Source organism: Typopeltis vanoorti, chromosome 20, assembly GCF_054136105.1.
Source record: "Typopeltis vanoorti isolate ZY-2024b chromosome 20, IOZ_Tvanoo_1.0, whole genome shotgun sequence".
In the NCBI taxonomy this organism is placed as follows: Eukaryota; Metazoa; Arthropoda; class Arachnida; order Uropygi; family Thelyphonidae; genus Typopeltis; species Typopeltis vanoorti.
This window is the reverse complement of record NC_143568.1, coordinates 108201891-108214076: the sequence shown is the minus strand read 5'-3', so window position 1 is coordinate 108214076 and position 12186 is coordinate 108201891. Positions and strand designations below refer to the sequence as shown.

At 38.9% G+C, this 12186-nt stretch overlaps 1 protein-coding gene and 1 pseudogene across 1 annotated transcript in view; one reads left to right on the top strand and one right to left on the bottom strand.

Annotated features, from left to right (window-relative positions):
- LOC150095774 (LHFPL tetraspan subfamily member 7 protein-like) overlaps nt 1–10578 on the bottom strand; it is a 46408-nt gene extending 35830 nt beyond the window's left edge. Inside the window, exon 1 of the mRNA XM_090409955.1 lies at nt 9949–10578. Coding sequence (XP_090266081.1) covers nt 9949–10381 — 433 coding nt within the window. The 5' untranslated portion in view covers nt 10382–10578. The remainder of the gene's footprint in view (nt 1–9948) is intronic.
- Nucleotides 1955–2110, top strand: LOC150095775 (U2 spliceosomal RNA; annotated as a pseudogene).
- Nucleotides 10579–12186: the final 1608 nt, after the last annotated feature.

Below are 12186 nucleotides of genomic sequence, written 5' to 3'. Positions count from 1 at the left end.
AAAACCCTCTCGCCAATTTGATATACGAAACCAAACGTCACCGAGTCCATTACAATTCCGAACATAATCTCAGATTTTCCAATAGATTTGAAAACTAAAAATAAAGTTTACGAGAACCAGCAGAGCTGTTTATGAATTGTGTTTTTTGTTGTGGTTACAGCCTTTCGGCTGTTTAGGGGTCAGCTATATATAAAGTGGTTTAAAATTCCGCGTACAAACTTTGAGGGGGGATAGAGAACATCAAAATTAACCCTATTCACATAGGAAAGCATGACCGGAAGCGCCACCGGAAGGTACTAACAGGGACACAAAGATACAGAAATAACACAAGGCAGTAAGTAGATTAAAAAACTTTATTAAGCGTAACTGAACAGTTCAATAGTAGTTGGATACATAATATGATAAACGAGGGGCATGTCTGCCATCTCAGCGTTTGTAAAACGACGCATGTTCTTCGTACGATGTCGAAAGCTTGAACGAGGACGCCCCAATTGCTCACCTGGAGCGCTGGCGAACAGCGCCACCTATCACTTTCGGGTGGCGTTTCTGGTCATACTTTCTTATGTGAATAGGGTTGATTTTGATGTTCTCTACCTCCCCTCAAAGTTTGTACGTGGAATTTTTAACCACCCTCTATACGCTTCTTAAAAATACCTTAAAAATACCTTCAGTTTCTGAATCATTGAACTCCCCCCCCTACTTTATCCCATCCGACAAAGGACGTATCAGGGTCAGAGGGGAAGCATGTTTGAAAAAAGAACAACAGGTACTGTTGCTTTGTTGTGTTCATTTTCCATACTGCGCAGAATCCAACGTTTATGATAAGCACGCGATCCCAAAGTTCACATGGATAACAACCGAAGTAAAGAATGCATATTAAAACACGATTTTTTCCTTTTTTCCGATTTTATCATTACTTTGGTTCGTGTTAGTCGTGTTTTTTAATTAATGAATTTTGAAAAAGGTACCCGAGAGCCTTGTTTATCAATCAAAGGAAAAATACGATAAAAACACAATTAAGAAATACTACTAAACCTCTGCTAGTTCCGGCCAGTCAATTTGGGATATTTAAAAGCGGCCTTTCTTGTTCTCAAATCCATCATCTTGACACCACTGCTAACAATCAGGTACGACATGAGAATAGAATTCAAGAACGACAGAAAGATGCAAGTCTTAAAACAGATCCAGCTTCAAATGCTGTGTGAATAATCTCATAACATGTCAGAACTGACCATTATTATGGGCTTTCCACCCGGAGTATTAGCTCCTATGAGGTAGCAAAAGGTATGAAATACTAATAGTTCATAATTGTATCTAAACAGTAGATATAACTGCTACCAAATGCGTTTTTGAGGTCTATTTAATGTTTGCTAGAAAGTAAAAAAAACAATAAAATCAAAGTCTTAGTCGAGACTGACAAACTCAGTGCCGAAATACTCAACAGATGGAACGAGGGATTCAGATGCACCTACAGATTATCTTCATCCTCCTCCTCAGTCAACACATTTTTTGCATACATATTTATACACACAAATAATACCAGTTCCTTCAACACTGTCAAATTGCACAAATCATACTTAAATTTTAATTAGTTTATCTTCCAGCCATAACTACTATCTAATTCTGCTTAAAGTTACTTCCATTCACCAATTCCATAACCTGTTGATGGAAGACGTGCCACGTATTTTGTATACGAACAGTAAAAATGAACTTTGTACGTATATTTCAATTTTCTTCTTTAATTGTCTGATATAATTTTAAGTTTTTGCTTTCTTATATATAATTGCAACGTTTAATATTTTTCTACTTAAAAAAATAAATTTTCCTTAAAGTTTTTATATAAAAATAATTACACTACTCACACCAATATATTAAAAAAAAATGTTTTATTATATGTGAATTATAAAACATGTGGCATAAAAAACGTTTCATAAAAAGGCTTATCATTTATATTATAGCTTCTCGGCCTTTTGGCTAAGATCAAAGTGTAGTATCTGTTCTTATCAGCTAAGAGAAAAACGTAGTATCTGTTTGTTCTTTTCAGTTATTATCAAATACGGGTCTCATCGAGGCTCTGGATAATTAATCAGTCAGTTAGAGTATAAACTCCGGACTGGGGCAAGAATAAACACTCGGTGGTGGTAGGGATATCTAAGGACCCTCCCCCCCCTCCAGTCAATCTTACGACTATGACAACTGTTCTATCGCGCGTCCGGACCCTCGGCATCGAGACGGATGCTACCATACCGGCGAGGACGTTAGCAAAAGCTCTGATGAACTCCGTAGGTGCAGAGAATATATATATTTGGTTTTGCCCCTTATGGGGGAGGAAGATACCAAGTGGTGGTTAAAAATATAGAAACAAGCTACTTGAAGGTTTTGAATGTGGGGGAAAAAAGTATCTTCCTTCATGGTAAGGAGATACTTTTTGCTTCTTTACACCAGGGTAATGGTAAATTATCCTGGTGTGAAGAAGCAATCTTCAGGTGTGGCGCCTTCACCCACCTTGGGACAGACTGACCTCGACTGAAATGTAAAAATTGCCTAAAAGCAGGCCATACCCTAGAAAAAAGCGAATCAGCTTGCCTTAAATTGGACCATCGACCACAAAGTAGACACTGGCCCATCCAGAAAGGATGGGCGGTATCATAACGCCAGCAAGCCACACCAGAACGAGACTCGGAAAACTCAGCACGAGATTTTCCAACTCTAAAGGATGCATACGTCAAAACAATGGCCGAAGAAGACAAGGCAGCTGCCACAGAAACCTCGGCATTAAAATCTAAGAAGAAGCGAGGCATATGATATGAAAGTACTGGGAAGGAAGTAAGCGAACATACAGAGGAGGAAGAAATGGAGACAAATAGCGCCACAGTGAAACTCCCAGGAAAAACAGAGGAGGAAGAAGCGCAGACCAACAACACCAGTAAATGACCTACAAGCCCAGAAACAGGGGACAAGAAAAAATCAAAAACACCTCAGAATCAGAGACTGAGGAGACCACCAACGTCACAGCAGAACAGGAAATAATGGGATCTTCTGTAAAAGAAACAAACTACCAATATGGCATTAATACGTGTAAAGCTTTTGCAATATTAAGGAAATGAGCGGACCCATCGAAACCGCAGACAAATTATTCAAAATAATGTACAACGGAGATGAACCAGACTTCATCCTTCGGGGAGGAAGTATCAGTTTTCAATGGAAAAACCTTCTTATAGAGGACATTACCATGACTGTGCCCGACCAGCTAATATTTCCTGGGGATCTAAATGAAGACGACAGAACACGCCTATGCAACAACACTCTGCGTAAAATAACAGACGTCACGGAACAGGCAGATTGGGTGATGTGCAATTTTTACAGAAGGTTAAAGACCTCTGGACAGTTGTTTTAGTCCACACAGGAGGGGGTTGACCTGAACAAACCCGAGTTGCGAAGGCCTACATCGAGGCGGTGCAGCTCACTCCCTGTGAGCTGCATCACTCGGGCCAGGCTCTTCCCCCATCTCTTGGTTCCTTCACATGATTTTTCTTTCTTTCCTGTAACATTCCCATAGATTTTTTCCACAGTCTTTCTACAGTTTCCTTTTACAAAGTGAAAAATCAACGACCGTTTTAGAAGCACCCCTGGGGGGGGGGGGTCAACAGCTAAAACAGGTCAGCTGAGGCCTCTTTTTTCTACTCTACCACTATATATCTCTATCTATTTTTCCTCTCCTACTATCTGCTGAATCTAAGCACTCCATAGGCCGATGATGAGATATATTGAACTCACAAAATATATATAGAGTAGATATACACGAAGTGTGGCTATTAAATAACGAGACTGGTTGCAAAAATGTAGTTTATTATTACAATTGTACAACTTACTCGTTATTCCCCTCCAACATCCTTCCCTCCTCTATCTATACACTGTTGCATTCGAATTTTCCATTGATGGAAGCAGTGCTGCAAGTCATCAGGTGTTATCTGCTTCAGTAGCGCTGCTGTTTTCTCTTTTACCTCATCCACTGGAAGTCCAGCTGACAGCGGAGCCGGACTTGCAGGAGAAGATCATCACATGTGATGAGACATGGATTTTCCAGTACGATCCAGAAACAGAGATAATCGACGCACTGGAAAACTCCCACGTCACCGAGAATGAAAAAAGCAAGAATGAGTAAGTCAAAACTGAAGGCAATGCTGATCGTTTTTTTTTATTTTTTTATTTTTTATATCAATGGCGTGGTAATGGTTGAATGGGTACCAGAGGGTCAAACAGTTAACCGACATAATTACCTTGAGGTTCTGGCCAAGCTGAGAGAACGAGTGAGGAAGAAGAAGGAACTCGATCTGTGGATGAACAACGCTTGGATTCTTCATCAAGACAACGCTCCAGCCCACCGTCTGTAAAGCAGTATCTGGCTGATAAGAAGATCCCAGTGTTGGACCATCCACCTTACTCGCCGGACTTAGCTCCATGCGACTTTTACCTTTTCCCAAAGTCGAAATCTTTGGGAAAAGCATTGGGAAGCAGATAACACCTGATGACTTGCAGCACTGCTTCCAACAGTGGAAAATTCGAATGAATTTTCTACTCTTGGAAGATGGAGGAAGTGTGTTGAAGGGGATAACAAGTAAGTTGTACAATTGTAATAATAAACCACATTTTTGCAACCAATCTCGTTATTTAATATCCACACCTCGTATATCCTTCTCCACGCCTAACAAACAGTCTTTGAATACCCTCAATTTTCTTGACATCTATTAAAAACGTGGGTGGATAAAGATGAGGGCCGTAATATAATAACGGCTGTAAAATTAGTCCCACTCTATTGGAGCTTCTAGTTGTCTTATCAAATTAAATTCCCTTTGAATCAAATTACCCAAATATTTGTATTCAAACTTTTTTCTAGTCTGTCTCAGCAACTCTTATCCATCTAATATTATCTTGCTGAATCAGATATTACTTGCATTTGTTCGCAATAAAATTAAAACCCCGATTCTTCGTCAGTGTTTACAGATCATCCAGTAACGAACTCGGGTCATCTGAACAAGTGACTCCAGTGTGTAACTTTACATCATCAGCAAAGAAAGAATCCAAGCCTTAGTAGTTGAGCGCAATTATTTATGAGCCAGGCTGCTAACACCCAACCCTGTGGTAGTAAGAATTTTCATTTTCTCAACAACACCTAAGACTTATTGTTCTTTAATTTTCTCCACTTAGTGTGAAGACACATCCTTATAAACCGGAATATAAAAGTCGCAGTTATGCAATTTTTTTTTCGGAGATTTAAGATATCCGATCTCACTTGATTAATATTTGAATTCATGATACTGGTTGCATTTCCCTTTTATCCACGTTTGTTTTTAATAGTCTCAGATCTATTTGTGGTTTCTTACCTCTCTCTCTCACAAAGCAACAAATGACTTCACGAAACTGACAATTCCTCCTCCCCCCCCCCTTCACACACACAAGCGCACGAAGAGAAATAGGTAGCTTTGACAATGTACGTCATCAACGCCTGTACACATACGCTGAACGAAGTTGAAATATAATTCCGGTTAGGCCTAAGTGCGTTTCAAAATGCTTTCAAGGCCTCCATTTCAAATAGCCATTTAGATTTTTAATGCCATTTATTCATTTAGAACTAAGAACAGATTGGAAAAATACAAAAACACATACATACTAACTACATACGAGAGTGGTCTGAAAAGTTCTCGGCCTAACAATGAAAAAACGAATTTATAATTTCAAAATTAGTTTTATTTTTCAACAAAATCTCCCTTAAGACTAATACATTTATTCCAGCGATGATCCAACGCTCTTATCCTGTTCCTGTAGTGGTTCTCAGTAAGATCTACAAAATACCCCTGTACAGCTGCAATCGCCTCTTGAGTCGAAGAAAAACACTGACCAGCGAGGAAGAATTTTAGTTTTGGGAAGAGATGGAAGTCAGAGGAAGCCAAATCTGGGGAATAAGGTGGATGTTCCAACAATTCATAGTGAAGATCCCTTAATTTTCCCATCGCCAAAACACCTTTGTGTGCAGGTGCATTTTCCTGATGAAAGATTTTTTCTTCTGCAAACCGGGTCTTTTCTAACAAATTTTTTCGTCTATTCTGGTTAATAGATTGGAATAATATTCACCGGTAATTGTTTTACCCTTTCGAAGATAATTAATAAACAAAATACCTTTAGCATCCCAAAACACCGATGCTGTGACCTTTCCTGCTGATGGAACCGACTTTGTCTTCTTTGGCGCTGAACAACCGGCTTCTGTCCACTGTTTTGACTGCTGTTTGGATTCTGGTGTGTGATGGTGAATCCAAGTCTCATCCATAGTAATAAATCGATGCACAAAATCAGTTTTATTCTTGTTAAAACGCTTCAAGCACTGTTCAGAGATTTTCATGCGAGTGTGTTTTTGATCTGCTGTGAGCAAACACGGCACCCATCTTGGCAAAGCTTTTTCATTTGCAATTCTTCATGCAAAATATATCCTACACGTTCTTTTGAAATGCCCACAGTCTCAGTAATTTAACGCACTTTGACTCGCCGGTCATCCAGTACCATATCGTGACCTTAATCAATGATTTCTGGTGTTGTTACACTTTTTGGACGTCCTTCAAGTGGATCATCTTCAAGGCTGGTACGGCCACGTTTAAACTCGGCAGCCCATTTCTTACTTGTCGAAAACGAAGGAGAAGAGTGCCCATAAACTTTTATGAACTTTAAATGAATTTCTTTTGGCGTTAAACCTTCTTTTACAAAGAATTTTATAACCACACGATACTCAATTTTATCCATTTCAAGGGATAGATACAGACAACACTTTTGCTTCAGACAGCTGTATAAAACAAGCTACTTGATAGAATGACTTGCAATTTCACATGGATGCTTACGACAGATGTACCAACGTAGAAAAAAAAATCTTGCCATCTATGGCCGAGGTCGAGAATTTTACAGACCACCCTGGTACAAACTAAATGCATGTAAGAAAATAAGAAACTTTAGAAGAACTGTGCTGTGCATTAATGATCCTTTTCTTTTTGACTGATTCCCCCGAAAGACAAACTCCGTATTTGTTCCCACCATTTTCACAGCTGCAAAGGACCGAGTGTGTTTCCTTTGCTCTTATCTAAAGTGGTCCAGTTTTACGTGTGCTGCTTACAGAAAGCCTCAATGAACTCCCTCCTCACACTAACCACGAAGTGAAACTTGGACCACTTCGAGTACGGTCGTTAGCCTAGTTCGAAACTGACTTCGTTGGGTGTGTTGTTATAAATAATGCATTATTTATAACAACAAAAAGGCAGAATTTGACAGACTTAGGGGTTCATTCCGTGTTGTCTGGATGTTCGTTGAAGATTTCTCATATTATTAATAGATTTAATTCAAAGATGACGGAATAAATACAAACATCTTCTCAAAAATCTGTTAAAGAATATCACACGTATTATAATAAACAATATTCTTGGCTTTGTTTTTGTTGCTATTGTCTGCAACATCTTTTTTTTTTTGTTTCCAAGATCTTTTGTTGTTTTTGTTTGCAAAATATTTTGGTTTCTTTTGTTGCTATTGTAATCCGCGAGACGGAAGTAGTGCAAAAATCAGGTTTGGTCTATCAATATTTGTTTTTCAGAAGCTAAGCCGTACTGGCGTATTGCATGCGTGTTCTACAAGTTCACTGATGGATTATACGTGTTCCCTTGTAGGCTCAATATAACAATACGCTCCATTATCATTTTATATAAAAATTCCATTAAAATTTCAATTATGGAGCGCTGTAAATATTGACATAGCGTTGTTTGTCATTACCAGCATCAATTTCGAACAATGCAGTGACAGCAAAGGCCTCATTATCTGCCAGTCTTTTCTACATCTCTCGCTATCGATCTGAAACTAAAACAAACAGACGCTATAATTGGGTAACCCCTACATCAGGTATCAAGCACATCGGCGACGCTGTTGATCTCGCGAGAAGACTGCCAATTTCTTCCCTCCTCAGCGACAAGGGCCGAATGCACTGCGGTGTGTCGACGACATGAGCAAGGATTGGTATAAGGTGCATCTTAATGCGTCATTTGATTGTAAGGGCCATCACACCTTCTTGAAAAATTCCCTTCAAATCAAATCAAAGATTGTCGCTTAAATAAACTGGATATTTTTCTATATAAACTGATTTTTCTTTTTCATAATTTCGACCCTTTTACGCTTTGTACATTAAACAGTACATTAATTTTTTTTTATCAATGGTTAACAATATAGAAAAATTAATTATTTAATGAGAAATAATTTAATTATAATTGTTTCAATTTCATTATTAAATGAATATTAAAATATAAATGTTAACAAACATTAACTCTTTTTCAGGAGGTAAATTATACTGTGAGAGTTTGAACTAAAAATAAACAATTTCAAAATCGGAAATAAAAATATCATTATGAGGTTTGTGAACGAGCCCTTATTGTAAATAATTAAGTTAAGTTGTGCTTTTATAGAATGGTGGCGCCAGTAGTACCGCATACGAAAAACAACGACGTGAAAGAACAGGAAATCATGAAATACTAGTTCAGGACAAGTCAATTTTCATGAATATCTCTTGCGTGTTAATAATAAGCATTTTACGCACAAATCCATCCATTGTTGTGATGTCAGACGGAAACCATTTTGTTCGGTCACATGTTTGTCCCCTTCATGCAAATGAAAGCGTGATTTGGCACTCGTCTCGCGATACGAGATTTTACTTTAATTGCAAAACATTATAAAAATAATGGACATTATTTCCGTTATATTTTGGCAAAGAAATCGTTATTTTTTTTTTCTTGATAAAAATATATCTTTTGTCGTATTTAGTCCATTAATACAAAATAATGTTAATTATGCAATGTCGTGCTTGGGTGCAAGACTTCAGACTGCCTCATTTTATCTCGACACATTGTAATTACATTAAAGATAAATGAGTGAGGAAATAATAGATGGCGCTTTTCCTGCACGATTTTCTCAGGGTCAGTCTGTTTTTTTTTTTTAAGTTTACAAAAAAATGCCATTAAGAAAGAAATACGAAATAAATAAAAACTCAGTAGTGATAAAACTTTCGGGGATAAAAATGACAATTATGGTTGCTAGGATCTATACACCAAGCTCATTTAAATTAAACTAATTAAATCTAAATTTAGATAAGCCGTGTGATTTGCTATAACATCTGCTCCTTATGGGTTTTTAATGTTCTTTTTTATTATTTAGTTATCGGTTTATGTTAGACCTAATAACTTAGAGGAATATTATTAATGAAACTGGTGATTACAAGGACAATAAAAGTTTCAATTTCTTTATATAAAATAGTTATTTCAGGGATTACTTTAAAAAGAATTCCAAAGAAAGTCTGCATGACTTAAAGATGCATTTAAAAAAGAGAAGTATATATATATATATATATATAATTTAAAGAAATACGTCCACAGGACAGAAAACAAATTGGCTAGTTTCTTGAATTACTATAACAGACAAATAACGGACATTCTTAATCCATGCATTTTAGTACTGATTAAGTCGCCAGATTAGTGTATTTAAATCTCAATATCGAATTATTAATGTGTAATCTAAGTCTATATGGAAGTTCGTTGGTTGCCACATAAATCTAATACGTTCACTTGAAAATTCAAATATTTGATAATTCAGATTGCATACATTCATTTTCAGAGATCCCCCCCAACACACACACACACACGCACGCACACACACAGATTTCTAATTTAGAGGCGGAAAATATAGAAAAAAACTTTACATTCATAATTAAATGAAAAACCTTGCATGTAACGGTGTAGACGATATTACCATCTGCACGTTTTGAGAAGTTTTTTTTTTTTTTTTTTAATGTAAGAATGCTAATGAGTGGATTTTCTCACTCTGTCTTTTCCTCTTTAATACATTCGTTCGCACTCTCATTCAAAGACTGCTTACCTGATATCAGCTGTATTCGTCCCACGAGAAACGACAACAACTGACGGTTCCGATGGCCAACCACCCACACGCTACAAAAAGCCAGAAGGGCACACCACGCAAGTAAGACGCAGCCGGTGCCGTACAGCACGTACGAAGTCTGCCACGATGCTGACGGGAAGTCCTCTCCGAAGCTGTGGCAGTGCAGATGGTGCGACCACAGGCGATGACGCCGGTAGCACACGTTGACCATGCCGATGGTGGAGAGCAGCGAGGCCGGATCGTAGCGCAGCACATCCGTCTGTCCGTGGATCTCTCGGACGTACCACTCGGGATGGAGGAAGGCCACGGCGCACATGACCGAAACCAGGAAAGAGAGAAGCACCCACACCGTCGTAACGGGCCAAGAGGTGGCCACATGCACGTGCATCACCGTGTACTTGATGCAGGCCATCGTCGGCAGGTGAACGGGCTTACGTGTGACCTCCTAGGCACCAGGACGGCGATCAAGGCATGGCGCACGTGGGAACAAATCGCACGATGTTTGTTCTTGAATCGGGGCCCGTCCCATCACACGCGTCTCCGTGCAGCGGTGCTTCCCCTTTAGCGCGCAGGACCACTAGTTGCCGTCTCTTATCGCAGAGAGCTCCATCAAGCACGTGCACGTTTCGCTGCCATCGATCCATTGAACGGTGAGTCTTCTCATCCGCTCCCACGTGCTGCGACAGCGTACTGCTTAGCAGGAACTTCGACACTATCTATATAACTGACTTGGGTGGGTGGGTGGGTGCGCGCGCGGTGAGGAAGAAGGATCCATTCTTAGTCGGGGTGGATTGCATCTAAGGGACTGAAAGATACGATGTGTCAAGAGTGGGTGGTTAAGAGGGGGGGGGGGAATGATCCCGCGATGGAGATAAACAGGGCAAATGAAGAAGAAGAAACGGGGCGTTCAAAAGCAAGTAAAAAAAAAATGTTAGCACGTACAACTGCAGAAGGTTCGACAGACAGACAGCAGCCGATTTCCTGTCCGTGAAGACAAACTTCTTTCGTGTCTTAATTAATGATAAATCCCCCCCAACTTTTTTTTTTTTTTTTATTTCTCTCTGTTGAAGGAGATTCTAACCGTGGAAGAGAGCTCGTATGAGGGGGGGGGGGAAATCCCACTCAAACGAAAACGGAATATTTCCTTCTGTTCGCCTCAATGCCGTCTGTTGTAATTTTAAAAGTGAAAAACCAAACCTGTTTGGCATCGCCACACCTGCCGTACAATTGCTCTTATAAAAAAAAAAAAAAAATTAGAAAGCGATTTTTGCGTATTGGAGAAAGTCACTTCGCATGATTCAATCATACAGAGCCAAAGGGAAGTTACACTCACCACAAAAAAAAAAAAAAAAAAAAAAAAAAATCGAACCCACATCTTTTCCGATAGAAGGGCGTCATCCACATCGACCGGGCTGTGGAGCGCTAAAGAAAGTTAGAATGAATGTAGTGTAGTATAGATGTCTCTGTCGTGGTAAGCGATCGCTTCCTGAAAGTTTGATCCGCTCACAGATCCCCAGGAAAAACTACAAATGAAAGGCTTTCCTAATTCTACTGTAAAACGGATGAAGATTGATTAAGTGGTCCGTAAATTCTTCCACTTGTTTCTTACATCTTCGCCATATGACAAAAATGTCGTCGACACACCGAAGTCACATTCCTGGTTTTATCCAAGGGCTCGCACCCAAGCTTCAATTCTTGGTGTTCCTATCGTCATATAAAAATATCAAATTAAAATACCAAAACAAATTTAAAAAACTGTACATGAAATAACAAATTCCCAATCTCTCGTATGTGGCAGTGACATTAAAATATATATTTAAGAGATATGCAAGCAAGAGAATATAGCTTTTTTTTTAAAGAAATGCTGAAGTATGGTGGTATAAGAGTTTTTACAGTGGCTGCACTGCATAGTTCAGAAAGTCTGGACAGAGGGACGAATTCCCGATTATTGGAGTAGAGCTCTCATAGTACCCATATATAAAAAGGGAAATAAACTGCATGTGAGAATTACAGAGGTATTTCCCTACTGAGTGTTCCTGGCAAGATCTATGCAAGTATTGTGGAAGAAAAGCTTGGTGAAGAACAAGCTGGATTCAGGTCAAATAGAGGCGGTCAGGATCAGATCTTCACTTTACGACAAATACTCGAGAAAGCATGAGAATATAACAAAGATCTGTATTTAAGTTTTGTCGATTTGGAAAAGGCATATGAGAAGGT